This window comes from Entelurus aequoreus, linkage group LG05 (genome assembly GCF_033978785.1).
Source record: "Entelurus aequoreus isolate RoL-2023_Sb linkage group LG05, RoL_Eaeq_v1.1, whole genome shotgun sequence".
NCBI classification, from domain to species: domain Eukaryota; kingdom Metazoa; phylum Chordata; class Actinopteri; order Syngnathiformes; family Syngnathidae; genus Entelurus; species Entelurus aequoreus.
In genome coordinates this window covers 6,385,878-6,411,339 of record NC_084735.1, presented here as the reverse complement: position 1 = coordinate 6,411,339, position 25,462 = coordinate 6,385,878, and the positions used below count along the sequence as shown (strand labels likewise).

The following is a 25,462-nucleotide window of genomic DNA, read 5'->3' as shown; positions in this document are numbered from 1 at the left end:
GGGGGTTTTATTGATAAAAGCTGCTTAGAAATAAAAAAAGGTGTTGAAATAAATAAACATACTTAAACTATGTTTAAAGTAGTCAGTGTGCAGCTTCTAGCAGGAAGTCCATTTTGACATATTTTCTGATGTTTTGTTTGGGGATGTTTCTGTCCCTCCAGGACGTCACCATAGCGACGTAGTAGCCATTAAGAGCTGTTATTGAACAGTAACACTGTGTGTAGAATATTGACTCGGGTGGTTATTTGGCGTACCACTAGATGGAGCTGGTGTGGCACAGTTGGAGGATCCCTGCTCGAGTCCTAACTTGGAGTTGGAGCAGGGACGTCAACAACGTTTCTACCTCTCCTGCTCACATCTACTTCCTCTTCCTGTCTACGGCGCTAAGGCTTCTGGGTAATGTAGTGTACAAACATGTGTTTATGTTTGTTGCACATTTCATTAGCCAGCATGCTAATGTTAGCATGCTAACTTTTTTAGCAAATTTTTGTATGTTTTAACCTAAAAATCATGCTTTTTGATACTTGGCGCCATCTTGGAAGTAGGCTAACGTCTCTTATGTAAGCATGCTAATGTTAGCATGCTAACTTTTCTAGCTAATTTCTGTATGTTTTAACCTAAAAATCATGCTTTTTGATACTTGGCGCCATGTTTGAAGTAGGCTAACGTCTCTTATGTTAGCATGCTAAATTTTTTAGCTAATTTTTGTATGTTTTAACCTAAAAATCATGGATTTTGATATTTGGCGCCATCTTGGAAGTAGGCTAACGTCTCTTATGTTAGCATGCTAATGTTTTATGCTAGCTTTTTAGCTAATTTTGTACGTTTTAACCTAAAAATCATGGATTTTGATACTTGGCGCCATCTTGGAAGTAGGCTAACGTCTCTTATGTTAGCATGCTAATGTTTTATGCTAGGTTTTTAGCTAATTTTGTACGTTTTAACCTAAAAATCATGGTTTTTGATACTTGGCGCCATCTTGGAAGTAGGCTAACGTCTCTTATGTTCATAACCTAAAAATCATGCTTTTTGATACTTCGCGCCATCTTTGAAGTATGCTAACGTCTTTTATGTTAGCATGCTAACTTTTTTAGCTAATTTTTGTTTGTTTTAACCTAAAAATCATGGTTTTTGATACTTGGCGCCATCTTGGAAGTAGGCTAACGTCTCTTATGTTAGCATGCTAATGTTTTATGCTAGCTTTTTAGCTAATTTTGTACGTTTTAACCTAAAAATCATGCTTTTTGATACTTCGCGCCATCTTTGAAGTATGCTAACATCTTTTATGTTAGCATGCTAACTTTTTTAGCTAATTTTTGTAGGTTTTAACCTAAAAATCATGGTTTTTGATACTTGGCGCCACCTTGGAAGTAGGCTAACGTCTCTTATGTTAGCATGCTAATGTTTTATGCTAGCTTTTTAGCTAATTTTGTACGTTTTAACCTACAAATCATGGTTTTTGAGACTTGGCGCCATCTTGGAAGTAGGCTAACGTCTTTTATGTTAGCATGCTAATGTTAGCATGCTAACTTTTTAGCTAATTTTGAATGTTTTATCCTAAAAATCATGATTTTTGATACTTGGCGCCATCTTGGAAGTAGGCTAACGTCTTTTATGTTAGCATGCTAATGTTAGCATGCTAACTTTTTAACTAATTTTGAATGTTTTATCCTAAAAATCATGATTTTTTATACTTGGCGCCATCTTGGAAGTAGGCTAACGTCTTTTAAGTTAGCATGCTAACGTTAGCATGCTAACTTTTTAGCTAATTTTGAATGTTTTATCCTAAAAATCATGATTTTTGATACTTGGCGCCATCTTGGAAGTAGGCTAATGTCTCTTATGTTAGCATGCTAATGTTTTATGCTAGATTTTTAGCTAATTTTGTATGTTTTAACCTAAAAATCATGGTCTTTGGTACTTGGCGCCATCTTGGAAGTAGGCTAATGTCTCTTATGTAAGCATGCTAATGTTAGCATGCTAACTTTTTTAGCTAATTTTTATATGTTTTAACTTAAAAATCATGTTGTTTTATACTTGGCGCCATCTTGGAAGTAGGCTAACGTCTCTTATGTTAGCATGCTAACGTTTTATGCTAGCTTTTTTGCTCTAATTGTGTATGTTAAATGTTCCGGTTCCAATTATTGATGACGTCATCAAGTTGATGAAAACAAACAAGAAGAAGAAGAAGAAGAAGAAGAAGTCACATGACAAGATCCTGGAGGGAGCGCTTCATTTCCACCTGGTGTTAGAAGTCTTCCACCTGGTGTTAGAGGTCTTCCACCTGGTGTTAGAGGTCTTCCACTTGGTGTTAGAGGTCTTCCACCTGGTGTTAGAGGTCTTCCACCTGGTGTTAGAGGTCTTCCACCTGGTGTTAAAGGTCTTCCACCTGGTGTTAGAGGTCTTCCACCTGGTGTTAGAGGTCTTCCACTTGGTGTTAGAGGTCTTCCACCTGGTGTTAGAGATCTTCCACCTGGTGTTAGAGGTCTTCCACCTGGTGTTAGAGGTCTTCCACTTGGTGTTAGAGGTCTTCCACCTGGTGTTAGAGGTCTTCCACCTGGTGTTAGAGGTCTTCCACCTGGTGTTAGAGGTCTTCCACCTGGTGTTAGAGGTCTTCCACCTGGTGTTAGAGGTCTTCCACCTGGGGTTAAAGGTCTTCCACCTGGTGTTAAAGGTTTTCCACCTGGTGTTAGAGGTCTTCCACCTGGTGTTAGAGGTGCTGCAGCTGGTGTTAGAGGTGTGGTGTTCAGGCAAAGCAGTTCTCATGGTGGCTGACAGTGATGGCTCCCCAGTAGCAAGCACGCAGCAAGCAGACCAGACCCAGCAAGTAGGCCAAGACCCAGGACACGTAGGTGGCGCTGTAGCGGGCGGCCAAGTCTCGCGTTCCCACCTGAGGAGCACAATCATTGTAGTAATACTCGTCCTAATACTCGTCTGAAGACTTGTCGTAATACTGGTACGAAAACTTGTCTGAATACTCCTCTGAATACTCGTCCAAATACTACTAATACTCGTCTGAATACTCCTTCTGAATACTCGTCATAATACTTATATTTGACCCCCTCAGGCACCATAGTAGACTCAAACGGACGTTATATTATTTGCTCCAAATGTTGATGATGCCCAGTTTTTTGACCGTCTCATCAAATTACTTCCAGATCTAAACTCTCACCAGCTCATTTACTTTACAAAAGAGAAGTGTAGGATACTTCTCTTGTTGCCTTATTTGTATTTGACCACTACTGTTTTCTGTTTATTTGTTACTGACTGTGGCAGGACACCTCTGCCTCTGTTTCACTTTATGTTGCTGGTAAATAATATGGTTGTAGTAGTAGGCTAAAGTTAAATGATTTAGTATGCACTAATGAAAGGGGCAGAGCTTTAAGAGACATTTTAGCTTTTATATTTTATAAGATATATTTTTTGTAAGAACCACAATTAATAAATATATTTCAGTGAATAACTTATTGTTCAAATCTGTATATAAATATGTACATAAAGTGTTGTAATTATATTGTAAAATGGATGGATGGACGTTTAAAACAAAACTGTTATTATTAATTAGTAAGTATACATTTTTTATTTTTTTATTTTATTTTAATTATTTTATTTTTATTTATTTTATTTATTTTATTTATTTTATTTTATTATTAATTAGTATTGTTGCGTCGACCAGCATTCCTCCAATGGGGAATTCAAATGGCTAGTCTCTCCCAGATTATTTTTATGGCAATAAGCTGATGTTTATATTCAATCACCAGGCAGAAGTTGGTATTTTGTGGTTTATTCTCCAAGCTTAGAGGACAAACGTGAGACCAATCTAGCCCACCAGCGTTCCCTCGCCCGGTCTAGCTCGGTTTCCCAAAACCCCGGAACTCCTGTGTACCTCCCTCTGTCTCTCGCCCCCACCTTACAGAAATGAATACAGATGTCCATTGTATCTGTTATCTCAAGCCGGCCCGAGAAGGCAGCAGGGAGGATTCTTTCTTCTCTGTCTCCTGCATTCCAGCGCTATGAAGGCCAGACCATATCGTGCACTTTGAAAACTCAAAAGAGAACAAAATGGAGCTGGTTTGCAAAACGACCACGAAACTAGAGAAATAACACTTAAATATGAATATATGTAATTATCCACGTCCGTCGGTATGTATACATTTTTTGAGCCTTTTTAGAGGAAATCATATCATTGTAGTCAATGATGCAAATTACTCGATGATGTCATGGTGACCACGCCCATAGCCACGCCCCCACCGCCACAGGTATCTTGGCAGTTTATGGGAAATGCTGCAGCTCATTATGGGAGGAGATTTTAATGTTTGTTTCGAAGCTGGGATGGACAGATCAACAGCCACAAAAGGTTATGTAGCATCCAAATCAGTTTGCTATATGCAAACTTTTCTTTCAGAATTTGGCAAATCTGATATACAGTATGGCCTTTTTTGCATCCAAAAAGTAGGGAGTACTCCTTCTTCTCGCATGTGCACCACACATATCACAAAATCGACTATTTTTTCACTGACAATAAATGAACTCCCTCCATAAGTTCTTGTGAGTATCAAAGCATATTAATATTATTAATATCTGACCTTTTATTGAAGCTGAACTTGCCAGAATGAAGGACAATTAGAAGAAATTGGAGGTTTTTAATTCTCTATTATTAGCAGATGAACACTTTGTACTTTTTTTTAAATCAGAACAAATCTCTCAATTTTTGTAAATAAACATGAGCACAGATGTTGCAGCTGGGCGGCCCTTAAGGCTAACTTAAGAGGGCAGTTGCAGTTATGCGGCCCTTAAGGCTAACTTAAGAGGGCAGTTGCAGTTATGCGGCCCTTAAGGCTAACTTAAGAGGGCAGTTGCAGTTATGCGGCCCTTAAGGCTAACTTAAGAGGGCAGTTGCAGTTATGCGGCCCTTAAGGCTAACTTAAGAGGGCAGTTGCAGTTATGCGGCCCTTAAGGCTAACTTAAGAGGGCAGTTGCAGTTATGCGGCCCTTAAGGCTAACTTAAGAGGGCAGTTGCAGTTATGCGGCCCTTAAGGCTAACTTAAGAGGGCAGTTGCAGTTATGCGGCCCTTAAGGCTAACTTAAGAGGGCAGTTGCAGTTATGCGGCCCTTAAGGCTAATTTAAGAGGGCAGTTGCAGTTATGCGGCCCTTAAGGCTAACTTAAGAGGGCAGTTGCAGTTATGCGGCCCTTAAGGCTAACTTAAGAGGGCAGTTGCAGTTATGCGGCCCTTAAGGCTAACTTAAGAGGGCAGTTGCAGTTATGCGGCCCTTAAGGCTAACTTAAGAGGGCAGTTGCAGTTATGCGGCCCTTAAGGCTAACTTAAGAGGGCAGTTGCAGTTATGCGGCCCTTAAGGCTAACTTAAGAGGGCAGTTGCAGTTATGCGGCCCTTAAGGCTAACTTAAGAGGGCAGTTGCAGTTATGCGGCCCTTAAGGCTAACTTAAGAGGGCAGTTGCAGTTATGCGGCCCTTAAGGCTAACTTAAGAGGGCAGATCATATCTTTCATGGCTAATAAGACAAAGAACTCGGAAGCAAAACAACTAAGTCGGGACAAGCTTAAATTGATCAAATATATGCACAATACACATCTCCTGACTTATACTGTTACTCCTGCTAATACTCCTAAAGTACTGACTGTTACTCCTAAAAAATACTGGTAAAGTGCTGACTGTTACTCCTAATAATACTTCAAAAGTACTGACTGTTACTCCTACTAATACCCCTTAAAAATACTGGTAAAGTACTTACAGCTAGTCCTACTAATACTCATAAAGTACTGACTGTTACTCCTAATAATACTCCTAATGTACTGACTGGTACTCCTAAAAATACTGTTTAAGTACTTACAGCTAGTCCTAATAATACTGGTAAAGTACTGAATGTTACTCCTAGTAATACTGGTAAAGTACTGAGTGTTACTCCTAGTAATACTGGTAAAGTACTGAGTGTTACTCCTAGTAATACTGGTAAAGTACTGAGTGTTACTCCTAGTAATACTGGTAAAGTACTGAGTGTCTCTCCTAGTAATACTCATAAAGTACTGACTGGTACTCCTAGAAATACTGGTAAAGTACTGACTGGTACTCCTAAAAAATACTGGTAAAGTACTGAGTGTTACTCCTAGTAATACTGGTAAAGTACTGAGTTTTACTCCTAGTGATACTGGTAAAGTACTTACAGTTAGTCCCACTCCAATGAAGATGCACATCATTCCCACGCTGATGTAAGCACAACATCGCCTCCTAGGGAGAGCACTGCCCACTGACGAGCTGCCAACACACAAATATTCATAATTACATCATATTACTACATGTGACATGTAGGCCAGTCTAGTACCCGCACTCTTTTACTTGGCATCGTTTTGCTGAAATAAGCAGGGGCGTCCATGATAAAGATGGCAACATATGTTGCTCCAAAAGCTGTGTGTACCTTTCAGCATTGTGTGTGTGACAATCATTGCTACTTTAACTTCGACTTTTTCATCTTAGATGAGCTCGGGGCCCAGCGAAGCGTTTCCGGGTGTTGTTGACAAATGGCTTTGGCTTTGCATAGCAGAGTTTTAACTTGCACCCACAGATGTAGCGGCCAACTGTAGTTACTGACAGTGGTTCTGTGGAGTGTTCTCGAGCACACGTGGTGATATCCTTTACACACAGATGTGACGCGCGCGTGTCATGAGGCGGATTAAAGGCAGCAGCTGACTGAGCGTGAAGACGATGATGTCGCGTGCAAACTTCACACCAATGTTAGCTCCTCTTAAAGGGACAGGCACTCACATTTTCTTGCAGTGGGGACATTTGGCCAAGGTGTTGAAGCGCAGCTCCATCCACTGTGAAACAGTACATGTTAGAGGAGTCAGTGTGCAGCTTGTGGACTATTACACCACCGACACCAGGTGGTGTCAGGGAGTGTCAAACAGTACATGTTAGAGGAGTCAGTGTGCAGCTTACACCACCGACACCAGGTGCTGCTAACACTGGGCAGCTGCGGTTCATTGAGGATACGGATCACTTCTATCATCGTGTCACTTGTATCACCTTTCATACAACAATGATAACACAAGCATGATCTCATATCAAATGTATCACATGGTCAAATGTATCGCCTTTAGCGCCATTATAAAATGTATCGCCATTACTTAATTTGCCAGCATTATCAAATTTGTCGCCTCTTTCAAATGCATCGCCTTTATCACCATTATCATATGTATCGCTGTTATCACCATTATCATATGTATTGCCTTTATCCCCATTATCATATGTATCGCCGTTATCACCTTTATCATACGTATCGCCTTTATCACCATTATCACATGTATCGCCTTTATCACCATTATCACATGTATCGCCTATATCACCATTATCATATGTATCGCTTTAATCATAATAAATAATGATAAATGGGTTACACTTGTATAGCGCTTTTCTACCTTCAAGGTACTCCAAGCGCTTTGACGTCTTGCCCAAGGACATCATTATCATATGTATCGCTTTTATCACCATTATCATATGTATCGCCTTTATCACCATTATCACATGTATCGCCTTTATCACCATTATCACCTTTATCACCATTATCACATGTATCACCTTTATCACCATTATCATATGTATCACCTTTATCACATGTATCACCTTTACCACCATTATCATATGTATCGCCTTTACCACCATTGTCACATGTATCACCTTTATCACCATTATCACATGTGTCACCTTTATCATATGTATCGCCTTTATCACCATAATCATAAGTATTACCTTTATATCACCATTATCATAAGTATTGCCTTTATCACCATTATCATATGTATCGCCTTTATCACTATTATCATAAGTATCGCCTTTATCACCATTATCATATGTATCGCCTTTATCACCATTATCACATGTATCGCCTTTATCACCATTATCATATGTATCGCCTTTATCACCATTATTATATGTATCGCCTTTATCACCATTATCACATGTATCGCCTTTACCACCATTATCATATGTATCGCCTTTATCACCATTATCACATGTATCGCCTTTATCACCATTATCACATGTATCGCCTTTATCACCATTATCATATGTATCGCCTTTATCACCATTATTATATGTATCGCCTTTATCACCATTATCACATGTATCGCCTTTACCACCATTATCATATGTATCGCCTTTATCACCATTATCACATGTATTGCCTTTATCACCATTATCATATGTATCGCCTTTATCACCATTATCATATGTATCACATTTATCACCATTATCATATGTATCGCTTTTATCACCATTATCATATGTATCGGCCTTATCACCATTACCACATGTATCGCCGTTATCACCTTTATCATATCTATCGCCTTTATCACCATTATCCTAAGTATTGCCTTTATCACCATTATCATATGTATCGCCTTTATCACCATTATCACATGCATCACCTTTATCACCATTATCACATGTATCACCTTTATCACCATTATCACATGTGTCACCTTTATCATATGTATCGCCTTTATCACCATAATCATAAGTATTACCTTTATATCACCATTATCATAAGTATTGCCTTTATCACCATTATCATATGTATCGCCTTTATCACTATTATCATAAGTATCGCCTTTATCACCATTATCATATGTATCGCCTTTATCACCATTATCACATGTATCGCCTTTATCACCATTATCATATGTATCGCCTTTATCACCATTATCACATGTATCGCCTTTACCACCATTATCATATGTATCGCCTTTATCACCATTATCACATGTATCGCCTTTATCACCATTATCACATGTATCGCCTTTATCACCATTATCATATGTATCGCCTTTATCACCATTATTATATGTATCGCCTTTATCACCATTATCACATGTATCGCCTTTACCACCATTATCATATGTATCGCCTTTATCACCATTATCACATGTATTGCCTTTATCACCATTATCATATGTATCGCCTTTATCACCATTATCATATGTATCACATTTATCACCATTATCATATGTATCGCTTTTATCACCATTATCATATGTATCGGCCTTATCACCATTACCACATGTATCGCCGTTATCACCTTTATCATATCTATCGCCTTTATCACCATTATCCTAAGTATTGCCTTTATCACCATTATCATATGTATCGCCTTTATCACCATTATCACATGCATCACCTTTATCACCATTATCACATGTATCGCCTTATCACCATTATCACATGTATCGCCTTTATCACTATTATCACATGCATCGCCTTTATCACATTATCACATGTATCGCCTTTATCACCATTATCCTAAGTATTGCCTTTATCACCATTATCATATGTATCGCCTTTATCACCATTATCATATGCATCGCCTTTATCACCATTATCACATGTATCGCCTTTACCACCATTATCATATGTATCGCCTTTATCACCATTATCACATGTATCGCCTTTATCACCATTATCATATGTATCGCCTTTATCACCATTATCATATGTATCACATTTATCACCATTATCCTAAGTATTGCCTTAATCACATTATCATATGTATCACCTTTATCACCATTATCACATGCATCGCCTTTATCACCATTATCACATGTATCACCTTTATCACCATTATCACATGTATCGCCTTTATCACCATTATCACATGCATCGCCTTTATCACCATTATCATATGTATCGCCTTTATCACATTTATCGCCTTTATCACATTATCATATGTATCGCCTATATCACCATTATCATATGTATCGCTTTTATCACCATTATCATATGTATTGCTTTTATCACCATTATCACATGTATCGCCTTTATCACTATTATCACATGTATCACCTTTATCACCATTATCACATGTATCACATTTATCACCATTATCATATGTATCGCCTTTATCACCATTATCACATGTACCACCTTTATCACCATTATCGTGTGTATCGCCTTTATCCACTTGAATAAATGTATCCCCATTATAAAATGTATCGCCTCTATAAAATGTATCGCTATTACTACTATGTCAGCATGATCAAATTTGTCGCCTTTACCAAATGTATCGCCTTAATCGCCTTTTTAAAATGTATCGCCATTATTAAAATTAAATAAATTCATAAAAGAAACATTTTAAAAATGAATTGCCGTTATCAAATTTACATATGAGGAAAGTGTTTGTTTACATACGTGGAAAGTGTTTGTTTACGTACGAGGAAAGTGTTTGTTTACGTATGAGGAAAGTGTTTGTTTACATACGAGGAAAGTGTTTGTTTACGTACCAGGAAAGTGTTTGTTTACATACGAGGAAAGTGTTTGTTTACGTACGAGGAAAGTGTTTGTTTACGTACGAGGAAAGTGTTTGTTTACATACGAGGAAAATGTTTGTTTACGTACGAGGAAATTGTTTGTTTACATACGTGGAAAGTGTTTGTTTACATACGAGGAAAGTGTTTGTTTACATACGAGGAAAGTGTTTGTTTACATACGAGGAAAGTGTTTGTTTACGTACGAGGAAAGTGTTTGTTTACGTACGTGGAAAGTGTTTGTTTACATACCAGGAAAGTGTTTGTTTACATACGAGGAAAGTGTTTGTTTACGTACGAGGAAAGTGTTTGTTTACATACGAGGAAAATGTTTGTTTACGTACGAGGAAATTGTTTGTTTACATACGTGGAAAGTGTTTGTTTACATACGAGGAAAGTGTTTGTTTACATACGAGGAAAGTGTTTGTTTACATACGAGGAAAGTGTTTGTTTACGTACGAGGAAAGTGTTTGTTTACGTACGTGGAAAGTGTTTGTTTACATATGAGGAAAGTGTTTGTTTACGTACGAGGAAAGTGTTTGTTTACATATGAGGAAAGTGTTTGTTTACATACGAGGAAAGTGTTTGTTTACGTACCAGGAAAGTGTTTGTTTACATACGAGGAAAGTGTTTGTTTACGTACCAGGAAAGTGTTTGTTTACATACGAGGAAAGTGTTTGTTTACATACGAGGAAAGTGTTTGTTTACGTACGAGGAAAGTGTTTGTTTACATATGAGGAAAGTGTTTGTTTACATACGAGGAAAGTGTTTGTTTACGTACCAGGAAAGTGTTTGTTTACATACGAGGAAAGTGTTTGTTTACGTACGAGGAAAGTGTTTGTTTACATACGAGGAAAATGTTTGTTTACGTACGAGGAAATTGTTTGTTTACATACGTGGAAAGTGTTTGTTTACATACGAGGAAAGTGTTTGTTTACATACGAGGAAAGTGTTTGTTTACATACGAGGAAAATGTTTGTTTACGTACGTGGAAAGTGTTTGTTTACATATGAGGAAAATGTTTGTTTACGTACGAGGAAAGTGTTTGTTTACATACGAGGAAAGTGTTTGTTTACATACCAGGAAAGTGTTTGTTTACATACCAGGAAAGTGTTTGTTTACATACGAGGAAAATGTTTGTTTATGTACGAGGAAAGTGTTTGTTTACATACGAGGAAAGTGTTTGTTTACATACCAGGAAAGTGTTTGTTTACATACGAGGAAAGTGTTTGTTTACATACGAGGAAAGTGTTTGTTTACATACGAGGAAAGTGTTTGTTTACATACGAGGAAAGTGTTTGTTTACATACCAGGAAAGTGTTTGTTTACATACCAGGAAAGTGTTTGTTTACGTACGAGGAAAGTGTTTGTTTACATACGAGGAAAGTGTTTGTTTACATACCAGGAAAGTGTTTGTTTACATACCAGGAAAGTGTTTGTTTACATACGTGGAAAGTGTTTGTTTACGTACGAGGAAAGTGTTTGTTTACATACCAGGAAAGTGTTTGTTTACGTACGAGGAAAGTGTTTGTTTACATACGAGGAAAGTGTTTGTTTACATACCAGGAAAGTGTTTGTTTACATACCAGGAAAGTGTTTGTTTACATACGTGGAAAGTGTTTGTTTACGTACGAGGAAAGTGTTTGTTTACATACCAGGAAAGTGTTTGTTTACATACGAGGAAAGTGTTTGTTTACATACCAGGAAAGTGTTTGTTTACATACGTGGAAAGTGTTTGTTTACATACGAGGAAAGTGTTTGTTTACATACCAGGAAAGTGTTTGTTTACATACCAGGAAAGTGTTTGTTTACATACGTGGAAAGTGTTTGTTTACATACGAGAAAAGTGTTTGTTTACGTACGAGGAAAGTGTTTGCTTACGTACGAGGAAAGTGTTTGTTTACATACGAGGAAAGTGTTTGTTTACGTACGAGGAAAGTGTTTGTTTACATACGAGGAAAGTGTTTGTTTACGTACGAGGAAAGTGTTTGTTTACGTACGAGGAAAGTGTTTGTTTACATACCAGGAAAGTGTTTGTTTACGTACGAGGAAAGTGTTTGTTTACATACCAGGAAAATGTTTGTTTACGTACGAGGAAAGTGTTTGTTTACATACGAGGAAAGTTTTTGTTTACATACGAGGAAAGTGTTTGTTTACATACCAGGAAAGTGTTTGTTTACATATGAGGAAAGTGTTTGTTTACATATGAGGAAAGTGTTTGTTTACATACCAGGAAAGTGTTTGTTTACATACCAGGAAAGTGTTTGTTTACATACCAGGAAAGTGTTTGTACATATGAGGAAAGTGTTTGTTTACATATGAGGAAAGTGTCTGTTTACATACGTGGAAAGTGTTTGTTTACATACGAGGAAAGTGTTTGTTTACATACCAGGAAAGTGTTTGTTTACATACGTGGAAAGTTTTTGTTTACATACGAGGAAAGTGTTTGTTTACATACCAGGAAAGTGTTTGTTTACATATGAGGAAAGTGTTTGTTTACATACGAGGAAAGTGTTTGTTTACATATGAGGAAAGTGTTTGTTTACATACCAGGAAAGTGTTTGTTTACATACCAGGAAAGTGTTTGTACATATGAGGAAAGTGTTTGTTTACATATGAGGAAAGTGTCTGTTTACATACGAGGAAAGTGTTTGTTTACATACCAGGAAAGTGTTTGTTTACATGCGAGGAAAGTGTTTGTTTACGTACGAGGAAAGTGTTACTTTACATACCAGGAAAGTGTTTGTTTGCATACCAGGAAAGTGTTTGTTTACATACGAGGAAAGTGTTTGTTTACGTACGAGGAAAGTGTTACTTTACATACCAGGAAAGTGTTTGTTTGCATACCAGGAAAGTGTTTGTTTACATACGAGGAGAGTGTTTGTTTACATACCAGGAAAGTGTTTGTTTACATACCAGGAAAGTGTTAGTTTACATACCAGGAAAGTGTTGCCGCAGTGTCCACAGACCACACGCGTGCCCTCAGGCTGCAGGGGCAGGGCAGGCTGGGCTGGCTGCTCCTCAGGGACGACCACCACGGGGCTCAGGTTGATGATGCGTCTGCTGTCAGGCGGGAAAGGAAAGTGAAAGTAACTTTCTGATCATGCTCGGGAGTGCATGAGAAAGTGGAAACTATGAAGCAAAGTAGTTGTGGTGCTAAGTGCTGAGTCAGCATGAATAGCGCATGCAGAGCTTGTTGACACGTGCAAGACTACATCAGGAGGTTGCCTACAGCCACGCGGCGCCCCCTACCAGTTGGGTCGAGGACATCCTATCCTCCTGGACGTGTCTTTGCAGATGAGCAGGCAGTTGCAGGGACACCTCACGTACTTCTTCCCCGTGGGCGGGTTCTTGATGGGCTGCAGGAAGTGGGCAGGGTGAGGCCAGGAAGTGGAGCGAGGCGAGAAAGAGGAAGTGGACTCACGGTGGCCTCGTTGCACAGCGTGCACTTGACCACGTGCTGGTGCAGCTTGCCGTCCAGCTGGATGAGCGACTGGCACACGCGGCAGTTGATGACCGGCACGCCGCTCGCGTCCGGGCTGGCGATGGCCGTGTAAGGGGGAGGTAGTTCCGCTGTGGCGGGACACAAAGTCAGGGCGGGTGCACACACATGTTGCCCTCGTTTGTTTGTTTGTTTGGTGAAGTCATGTGTCAGGAGCCACCTTTCAACCGACAATCTAGCTCAGCAACTATCACGCTAATGCTAATGCTAGCCACGACAACACATGTTTGTGTTGTTGTGAACGACATCATCCATGTCACATATAAACTATGTGAACGACATCATCCATGTCACATCCATCACATATAAAGTATGTGAATGACATCATCCATGTCACATCCATCACATATAAAGTATGTGAACAACATCATCCATGTCACATCCATCACATATAAAGTATGTGAACGACATCATCCATGTCACATATAAAGTATGTGAACGACATCATCCATGTCACATCCATCACATATAAAGTATGTGAACAACATCATCCATGTCACATCCATCACATATAAAGTATGTGAACGACATCATCCATGTCACATATAAAGTATGTGAACGACATCATCCATGTCACATCCATCACATATAAAGTATGTGAACAACATCATCCATGTCACATCCATCACATATAAAGTATGTGAACAACATCATCCATGTCACATCCATCACATATAAAGTATGTGAACGACATCATCCATGTCACATATAAAGTATGTGAACGACATCATCCATGTCACATCCATCACATATAAAGTATGTGAACGACATCATCCATGTCACATATAAAGTATGTGAACGACATCATCCATGTCACATCCATCACATATAAAGTATGTGAACGACATCATCCATGTCACATATAAAGTATGTGAACGACATCATCCATGTCACATCCATCACATATAAAGTATGTGAACGACATCATCCATGTCACATATAAAGTATGTGAACGACATCATCCATGTCACATCCATCACATATAAAGTATGTGAACGACATCATCCATGTCACATCCATCACATATAAAGTATGTGAACGACATCATCCATGTCACATCCATCACATATAAAGTATGTGAACGACATCATCCATGTCACATCCATCACATATAAAGTATGTGAACGACATCATCCATGTCACATTCATCACATATAAAGTATGTAAACGACATCATCCATGTCACATCCATCACATATAAAGTATGTGAACGACATCATCCATGTCACATCCATCGCATATAAAGTATGTGAACGACATCATCCATGTCACATCCATCACATATAAAGTATGTGAACGACATCATCCATGTCACATCCATCACATATAATGTATGTGAACGACATCATCCATGTCACATATAAAGTATGTGAACGACATCATCCATGTCACATCCATCACATATAAAGTATGTGAACGACATCATCCATGTCACATCCATCACATATAAAGTATGTGAACGACATCATCCATGTCACATCCATCACATATAAAGTATGTGAACGACATCATCCATGTCACATATGAAGTATGTGAACGACATCATCCATGTCACATCCATCACATATAAAGTATGTGAACGACATCATCCATGTCACATATAAAGTATGTGAACGACATCATCCATGTCACATCCATCACATATAAAGTATGTGAACGACATCATCCATGTCACATCCATCACATATAAAGTATGTGAACGACATCATCCATGTCACATATGAAGTATGTGAACGACATCATCCATGTCACATCCATCACATATAAAGTATGTGAACGACATCATCCATGTCACATCCATCACATATAAAGTATGTGAACGACATCATCCATGTCACATCCATCACATATAAAGTATGTGAACGACATCATCCATGTCACATATAAAGTATGTGAACGACATCATCCATGTCACATCCATCACATATAAAGTATGTGAACGACATCATCCATGTCACATCCATCACATATAAAGTATGTGAACGACATCATCCATGTCACATATGAAGTATGTGAACGACATCATCCATGTCACATCCATCACATATAAAGTATGTGAACGACATCATCCATGTCACATCCATCACATATAAAGTATGTGAACGACATCATCCATGTCACATCCATCACATATAAAGTAGATGTGAGATCAATGTAAGATCCATGACAAATCAATGTCAGGTCAATGTCGTACATGACGTACTTTACGTAACATGACGTACTTTACGTAACATGACGTACTTTACGTAACATGATGTACTTTACGTAACATGACGTACTTTACGTAACATGACGTACTTTACGTAACATGAATTACTTTACGTAACATGACGTACTTTACGTAACATGACGTACTTTACGTAACATGAATTACTTTACGTAACATGATGTACTTTACGTAACATGACTTACTTTACGTAACATAAAGCACTTTACGTAACATGACGTACTTTACGTAACATGATGTACTTTACGTAACATGACGTACTTTACGTAACATGACTTACTTTACGTAACATGACATACTTTACGTAACATGACTTACTTTACGTAACATGACATACTTTACGTAATATGACGTACTTTGCGCAACATGATTTACTTTACGTAACATGATGTACTTTACGTAACATGACTTACTTTACGTAACATGACTTACTTTACGTAACATGACTTACTTTACGTAACATGAAGTACTTTACGTAACATTACTTACTTTACGTAACATGACTTACTTTACGTAACATGACGTACTTTATGTAACATGACTTACTTTACGTAACATGACTTACTTTACGTAACATGACGTACTTTACGTAACATTACGTACTTTACGTAATATGACGTACTTTATGTAACATGACTTACTTCACGTAACATGGCGTACTTTACGTAACATGATGTACTTTACGTAACATGATGTACTTTACATAACATGACGTACTTTACGTAACATGATGTACTTTACCTACTTTACATAACATGATGTACTTTACTTACTTTACATAACATGATGTACTTTACATAACATGATGTACTTTACATAACATGACGTACTTTACGTAACATGATGTACTTTACCTACTTTACATAACATGATGTACTTTACCTACTTTACATAACATGATGTACTTTACTTACTTTACGTAACATGGCGTACTTTACATAACATTATGTACTTTACCTACTTTACATAACATGATGTACTTTACTTACTTTACATAACATGATGTACTTTACATAACATGATGTACTTTACATAACATGACATACTTTACGTAACATGATGTACTTTACCTACTTTACATAACATGATGTACTTTACCTACTTTACATAACATGACGTACTTTACGTAACATGATGTACTTTACCTACTTTACATAACATGATGTACTTTACCTACTTTACATAACATGATGTACTTTACTTACTTTACGTAACATGGCGTACTTTACATAACATGATGTACTTTACATAACATGACGTACTTTACGTAACATGATGTACTTTACCTACTTTACATAACATGATGTACTTTACCTACTTTACATAACATGATGTACTTTACTTACTTTACGTAACATGGCGTACTTTACATAACATGATGTACTTTACATAACATGACGTACTTTACGTAACATAATGTACTTTACCTACTTTACATAACATGATGTACTTTACCTACTTTACATAACATGATGTACTTTACTTACTTTACGTAACATGGCGTACTTTACATAACATGACGTACTTTACGTAACATGATGTACTTTACCTACTTTACATAACATGATGTACTTTACTTACTTTACGTAACATGATGTACTTTACCTACTTTACATAACATGATGTACTTTACTTACTTTACGTAACATGATGTACTTTACCTACTTTACATAACATGATGTACTTTGCTTACTTTACGTAACATGATGTACTTTACTTACTTTACGTAACATGGCGTACTTTACATAACATGACGTACTTTACGTAACATTATGTACTTTACCTACTTTACATAACATGATGTACTTTACTTACTTTACATAACATGATGTACTTTACGTAACATGAGATAACTGACATTAGTGTCAGTGTGATATCAAACATGATATATTCATTATCGGTATCAGTGTGATATGACACATGATTATTCATTATCAGTCAAGTAGTATCAGTATGACATCACAACAAGCGGTAGAAAATGGATGGATGGATGGATGGATGAATTATTCATTATCAGTATCAGTGTGATATCACACATGATTATTCCTTATTAATGATTATCATCAGTGTAATATCACACATGATTATTCATTATTCATTATCAGTATGAGTGTGATATCACACGTGATTATTCATTATCGGTATCAGTGTGATATCACACGTGGATATTCATGAACTAGTATCAGTGCAAGTGATGTCAGACCTTCTCTCCACGTGACAACATGTGACCAGCCTGGCCGTGAGCGAGGGGGCGGAGCCAGAATAACAACAATGGGGTCTTCAAAGAAGAAGGCGGCTGCCGCAGGTCAGATACAGGGTGATGTATGATATCATTCATTCTGTGTGCTCATGTGACCAGTCACATGACCATTGCACACTTTTTCATAGCAGCACAACATTACAGTTGGCCAAGCCATCATTCATTCACACCTGCCGCCCCGGTGTGTTAAGATGTGTAGAGAAGCCTGGAGACTTCCTTCATTAACACTTCACAACTTCAAATGTTGTCTCAAAGGTGACAAATATTTATCACCTCAATCATTGACTAACAACTAGTCACAGTCCTAGTCACAGTGATAGTCACACTCCTAGTCACACTCCTAGTCACAGTCCTAGTCACAGTCCTAGTCACACATCTAGTCACAGTCCCAGTCACAGTCCTAGTCCCAGTCCTAGTCAAAGTCCTAGTCACAGTCCTAGTCACAGTCCTAGTCACAGTCCTAGTCACACATCTAGTCACAGTCCTAGTCACAGTCCTAGTCACACATCTAGTCACACATCTAGTCACACATCTAGTCACAGTCCTAGTCACAGTCCTAGTCACACATCTAGTCACAGTCCTAGTCACACATCTAGTCACACTCCTAGTCACAGTCCTAGTCACAGTCCTAGTCACAGTCCTAGTCACAGTCCTAGTCACACATCTAGTCACAGTCCTAGTCACACTCCTAGTCACAGTCCTAGTCACACTCCTAGTCACACATCTAGTCACAGTCCTAGTCACAGTCCTAGTCACACTCCTAGTCACAGTCCTAGTCACACATCTAGTCACACATCTAGTCACAGTCCTAGTCACACTCCTAGTCACACATCTAGTCACACATCTAGTCACAGTCCTAGTCACACTCCTAGTCACAGTCCTAGTCACAGTCCTGGTCACACTCCTAGTCACAGTCCTAGTCACACTCCTAGTCACAGTCCTAGTCACACTCCTAGTCACAGTCCTAGTCACAGTCCTAGTCACACTCCTAGTCACACATCTAGTCACAGTCCTAGTCACAGTCCTAGTCACAGTCCTAGTCACAGTCCTAGTCACAGTACTAGTCACACTCCTAGTCACACTCCTAGTCACAGTCCTAGTCACAGTCCTAGTCACACTCCTAGTCACAGTCCTGGTCACACTCCTAGTCACACTCCTAGTCACAGTCCTAGTCACAGTCCTAGTCACAGTCCTAGTCATACTCCTAGTCACAGTCCTAGGCACAGTCCTAGTCACACTCCTAGTCACACTCCTAGTCACACTCCTAGTCACAGTCCTAGTCACAGTCCTAGTCGCACTCCTAGTCACACTCCTAGTCACACTCGTAGTCACAGTCCTGGTCACAGTCCTAGTCACACTCCTAGTCACACTCCTAGTCACAGTCCTAGTCACAGTCCTATTCACACTCCTAGTCACAGTCCTAGGCACAGTCCTAGTCACAGTCCTAGTCACACTCCTAGTCACACTCCTAGTCACAGTCCTAGTCACAGTCCTAGTCACACTCCTAGTCACAGTCCTAGTCACAGTCCTAGTCACACTCCTAGTCACAGTCCTAGTCACACTCCTAGTCACACTCCTAGTCACAGTCCTAGTCACAGTCCTAGGGAGAGTCCTAGTCCTACAAAGCATCCTATTGGGCTAAGTGTGCTAGTAAGCGTACTAGTAGGCTAAGCATCCTAGTAGGCTAAGTGTGCTAGTAAGTGTGCTAGTAAGTGTCCTAATAAGTGTCCTAATAAGTGTCCTAGTAAGCGTCCTAGTAGGCTAAGTGTGCTAGTACGCGTCCTAGTAAGCATCCTAGTAGGCTAAGTGTGCTAGTAAGCATCCTAGTAGGCTAAGTGTGCTAGTACGGGTCCTAGTAAGCATCCTAGTAGGCTAAGTGTGCTAGTAAGTGTCCTAGTAGGCTAAGCATACCAGTAGGCTAAGTTTGCTAGTAAGTGTCCTAGTAGGCTAAGCATACTAGTAGGCTAAGTGTGCTAGTACGCATCCTAGTAGGCTAAGTGTGCTAGTATGCGTCCTAGTAAGCGTTCTAGTAGGCTAAGTGTGCTAGCACGTGTCCTAGTAAGCATTCTATCCTAGTATGCTAAGTGTGCTAGTAAGTGTCCTAGTAGGCTAAGCATCCTAGTAGGCTAAGTGTGCTAGTACGCGTCCTAGTAAGCGTCCTAGTAGGCTAAGTGTGCTAGTACGTGTCCTAGTAAGCATCCTAGTATGCTAAGTGTGCTAGTAAGTGTCCTAGTAGGCTAAGCATCCTAGTAGGCTAAGTGTCCTAGTAAGCATCCTAGTAGGCTAAGTGTGCTAGTAAGTGTCCTAGTAGGCTAAGCATCCTAGTAGGCTAAGTTTCCTAGTAAGCATCCTAGTAGGCTAAGTGTGCTAGTAAGTGTCCTAGTAGGCTAAGCATCCTTGTAGGCTAAGTGTCCTAGTAAGCATCCTAGTAGGCTAAGTGTGCTAGTAAGTGTCCTAGTAGGCTAAGCATCCTTGTAGGCTAAGTGTCCTAGTAAGCATCCTAGTAGGCTAAGTGTGCTAGTAAGTGTCCTAGTAGGCTAAGCATCCTAGTAGGCTAAGTGTCCTAGTAAGCATCCTAGTAGGCTAAGTGTGCTAGTAAGCATCCTAGTAGGCTAAGTGTGCTAGTACGCGCCCTAGTAAGCATCCTAGTAGGCTAAGTGTGCTAGTAAGTGTCCTAGTAGGCTAAGCATACTAGTAGGCTAAGTGTGCTAGTATGTGTCCTAGTAAGCATCCTAGTATGCTAAGTGTGCTAGTAAGTGTCCTAGTAGGCTAAGCATCCTAGTAGGCTAAGTGTCCTAGTAAGCATCCTAGTAGGCTAAGTGTGCTAGTAAGTGTCCTAGTAGGCTAAGCATACTAGTAGGCTAAGTGTGCTAGTATGCATCCTAGCAGGCTAAGTCTGCTAGTACGCGTCCAAGTAAGCGTCCTAGTAGGCTAAGTGTGCTAGTACGTGTCCTAGTAAGCATCCTAGTATGCTAAGTGTGCTAGTAAGTGTCCTAGTAGGCTAAGCATCCTTGTAGGCTAAGTGTGCTAGTACGCGTCCTAGTAAGCGTCCTAGTAGGCTAAGTGTGCTAGTACGTGTCCTAGTAAGCATCCTAGTATGCTAAGTGTGCTAGTAAGTGTCCTAGTAGGCTAAGCATCCTAGTAGGCTAAGTGTCCTAGTAAGCATCCTAGTAGGCTAAGTGTGCTAGTAAGTGTCCTAGTAGGCTAAGCATCCTAGTAGGCTAAGTGTCCTAGTAAGCATCCTAGTAGGCTAAGTGTGCTAGTAAGTGTCCTAGTAGGCTAAGCATCCTAGTAGGCTAAGTGTCCTAGTAAGCATCCTAGTAGGCTAAGTGTGCTACTAAGTGTCCTAGTAGGCTAAGCATACTAGTAGGCTAAGGGTGCTAGTAAGTGTCCTAGTAGGCTAAGCATACTAGTAGGCTAAGTGTGCTAGTACGCATCCTAGTAGGCTAAGTCTGCTAGTACGTGTCCTAGTAGGCTAAGTGTGCTCGTACGTGTCCTAGTAAGCATCCTAGTATGCTAAGTGTGCTAGTAAGTGGCCTAGTAGGCTAAGCATCCTAGTAGGCTAAGTGTGCTAGTATGCGTCCTAGTAAGCATCCTAGTAGGCTAAGTGTGCTAGTACGTGTCCTAGTAAGCATCTTAGTATGCTAAGTGTGCTAGTAAGTGTCCTAGTAGGCTAAGCATCCTAGTAGGCTAAGTGTCCTGGTAAGCATCCTAGTAGGCTAAGCATCCTAGTAGGCTAAGTGTGCTAGTATGCGTCCTAGTAAGCGTCCTAGTAGGCTAAGTGTGCTAGTATGTGTCCTAGTAAGCATCCTAGTATGCTAAGTGTGCTAGTAAGTGTCCTAGTAGGCTAAGCATCCTAGTAGGCTAAGTGTCCTGGTAAGCATCCTAGTAGGCTAAGTGTGCTAGTAAGCATCCTAGTAGGCTGTGTGTCCTAGTAAGCATCCTAGTAGGCTAAGCATCCTAGTAGGCTAAGTGTGCTAGTAAGCATCCTAGTAGGCTAAGTGTCCTGGTAAGCATCCTAGTAGGCTAAGCATCCTAGTAGGCTAAGTGTGCTAGTATGCGTCCTAGTAAGCGTCCTAGTAGGCTAAGTGTGCTAGTATGTGTCCTAGTAAGCATCCTAGTATGCTAAGTGTGCTAGTAAGTGTCCTAGTAGGCTAAGCATCCTAGTAGGCTAAGTGTCCTAGTAAGCATCCTAGTAGGCTAAGTGTGCTAGTAAGCATCCTAGTAGGCTGCGTGTCCTAGTAAGCATCCTAGTAGGCTAAGTGTGCTAGTAAGTGTCCTAGTAGGCTGCGTGTCCTAGTAAGCATCCTAGTAGGCTAAGTGTGCTAGTAAGCATCCTAGTAGGCTAAGTGTGCTAGTAAGCATCCTAGTAGGCTAAGTGTGCTAGTAAGTGTCCTAGTAGGCTGCGTGTGCTAGTAAGCATCCTAGTAGGCTAAGTGTGCTAGTAAGCATCCTAGTAGGCTGCGTGTGCTAGTAAGCATCCTAGTAGGCTAAGTGTGCTAGTAAGCATCCTAGTAGGCTAAGTGTGCTAGTAAGCATCCTAGTAGGCTAAGTGTGCTAGTAAGCATCTTAGTAGGCTAAGTGTGCTAGTAAGCATCCTAGTAGGCTGCGTGTCCTAGTAAGCATCCTAGTAGGCTAAGTGTCCTAGTAAGCATCCTAGTAGGCTAAGCATCCTAGTAGGCTGCGTGTGCTAGTAGGCGTCCTAGCAAGTGTGCTAGTGATGAAGCACATTAGTGTTATTATTACAGGCCCCTCTGGCTCTCTCTCTCTCTCTCTTTCTTTCTCTCTCTCTCTCTCTCTCTCTCTTCAGGACTCACTGGTCCAGTTCTCACAGTCCAAGTTCCCACCAGAACTAGACCATGGTCCTAGCTGGGTTCTAGTATGTAGTGCGTGTTTACCTCCGGGACTGGGCTCCTGCAGGTAGGGGGGCGAGGTGGGGGTGGACAGCAGCGGGGATCTCTCGTCCAGGCCGTCAGACGCCATCATGCTGCTGCTGCTGCTGCTGCTGCTGCTGCTGCGGATGTTCCACACCGAGTCTCTCCGGTCCAACACAGAGTTTCTCCGGTCCAACACCGAGTTTCTCCGGTCCAACACCGAGTCTCTCCGGTCCAACACCGAGTCTCTCCGGTCCAACACAGCCGGGTGGCGGCGGGCTGGGAGGGGGAGGAGCTTCGTGGAAGAGTGGAAGTGGCACCGTCTGGTTGGGATCCAGCGCATGCGCACATCGAAATAAAATAAAGGAGAAGTTTTTTGTTTTTTTAAAGAGACGCTTTAAATATTGATGCTTTTCTTTTGGTAATTGTAATAAGTTTTGTATTAAAAACTAATATTTGAAAACAAAAACCCTCAGGCAGCTTCGAGGCTTCACCGCCAGATGTCACTGTTGCACACGTCACCACCGGAAACACTTTCCTCACTTTTATTTTTATTTTTTTTAAGTTTGTCTTTGCCGCAACTAAATAGTTGACTGCTGACTTTTGACACGGAAATGACTTTTAATGAAGGTGCAACTTTACTTTGAAAGAATGAAATTACTTTTAATGAGGGTGCAACTTTACTTTGAAAGAAGAAATGACTTTTAATGAAGGTGCAACTTTACTTTGAAAGAATGAAATTACTTTTAATGAAGGTGCAACTTTACTTTGAAAGAATCAAATGACTTTTAATGAAGGTGCAACTTTACTTTGAAAGAATCAAATGACTTTTAATGAAGGTGCAACTTTACTTTGAAAGAATGAAATGACTTTTAATGAAGGTGCAACTTTACTTTGAAAGAATGAAATGACTTTTAATGAAGGTGCAACTTTACTTTGAAAGAATCAAATGACTTTTAATGAAGGTGCAACTTTACTTTGAAAGAATGAATGTGAAGAGTGGACGTTAATAGTGGGTGTACCTAATCAAGTGTCTGCTACATGTGTTATTTATGTTTACATTCTAAGTGTTATGTTGTGTATGAGATGTAGTTAGTAGTTATGTTGTGTATGAGATGTAGTTAGTAGTTAGTAGTTATGTTGTGTATGAGATGTAGTTAGCAGTTATGTTGTGTATGAGATGTAGTTAGTAGTTAGTAGTTATGTTGTGTATGAGATGTAGTTAGTAGTTATGTTGTGTATGAGATGTAGTTAGTAGTTAGTAGTTATGTTGTGTATGAGATGTAGTTAGTAGTTATGTTGTGTATGAGATGTAGTTAGTAGTTAGTAGTTATGTTGTGTATGAGATGTAGTTAGTAGTTATGTTGTGTATGAGATGTAGTTAGTAGTTAGTAGTTATGTTGTGTATGAGATGTAGTTAGTAGTTATGTTGTGTATGAGATGTAGTTAGTAGTTAGTAGTTATGTTGTGTATGAGATGTAGTTAGTAGTTAGTAGTTATGTTGTGTATGAGATGTAGTTAGCAGTTATGTTGTGTATGAGATGTAGTTAGTAGTTAGTAGTTATGTTGTGTATGAGATGTAGTTAGTAGTTATGTTGTGTATGAGATGTAGTTAGTAGTTAGTAGTTATGTTGTGTATGAGATGTAGTTAGTAGTTAGTAGTTATGTTGTGTAGGAGATGTAGTTAGTAGTTAGTAGTTATGTTGTGTATGAGATGTAGTTAGTAGTTATGTTGTGTATGAGATGTAGTTAGTAGTTATGTTGTGTATGAGATGTAGTTAGTAGTTATGTTGTGTATGAGATGTAGTTAGTAGTTAGTAGTTATGTTGTGTATGAGATGTAGTTAGTAGTTATGTTGTGTATGAGATGTAGTTAGTAGTTAGTAGTTATGTTGTGTATGAGATGTAGTTAGTAGTTAGTAGTTATGTTGTGTATGAGATGTAGTTAGTAGTTAGTAGTTATGTTGTGTATGAGATGTAGTTAGTAGTTAGTAGTTATGTTGTGTATGAGATGTAGTTAGTAGTTATGTTGTGTATGAGATGTAGTTAGTAGTTAGTAGTTATGTTGTGTATGAGATGTAGTTAGTAGTTATGTTGTGTATGAGATGTAGTTAGTAGTTATGTTGTGTATGAGATGTAGTTAGTAGTTAGTAGTTATGTTGTGTATGAGATGTAGTTAGCAGTTATGTTGTGTATGAGATGTAGTTAGTAGTTAGTAGTTATGTTGTGTATGAGATGTAGTTAGTAGTTATGTTGTGTATGAGATGTAGTTAGTAGTTAGTAGTTA

At 39.3% G+C, this 25,462-nt stretch overlaps 1 protein-coding gene across 1 annotated transcript; it reads right to left on the bottom strand.

The window, feature by feature from the left end:
* Positions 1–23,497, bottom strand: LOC133650082 (type 2 phosphatidylinositol 4,5-bisphosphate 4-phosphatase). Its single transcript, XM_062046898.1, has 7 exons — positions 23,201–23,497; positions 13,738–13,886; positions 13,566–13,672; positions 13,253–13,376; positions 6,781–6,833; positions 6,183–6,273; positions 1–2,890 (listed from the first exon to the last, which is right to left on the bottom strand). The coding sequence occupies exons 1-7, from the start codon at positions 23,286–23,288 to the stop codon at positions 2,747–2,749; spliced, it is 756 nt and encodes a 251-aa protein (XP_061902882.1). The 5' UTR covers positions 23,289–23,497; the 3' UTR covers positions 1–2,746.
* Between the last annotated feature and the right edge of the window lie 1,965 nt (positions 23,498–25,462).

Coding starts and splice junctions, on each gene's coding strand:
- LOC133650082 (XM_062046898.1), bottom strand. CDS start 23,288: ATGATGGCGTCTGACGGCCTGGACGAGAGATCCCCGCTGCTGTCCACC. Junction 13,377..13,565: donor GGATGTCCTCGACCCAACTG/GTAGGGGGCGCC, acceptor CCCGCCTGACAG/CAGACGCATCATCAACCTGA. Junction 6,834..13,252: donor ACTGCGGCAACACTTTCCTG/GTATGTAAACTA, acceptor ACTGTTTCACAG/TGGATGGAGCTGCGCTTCAA.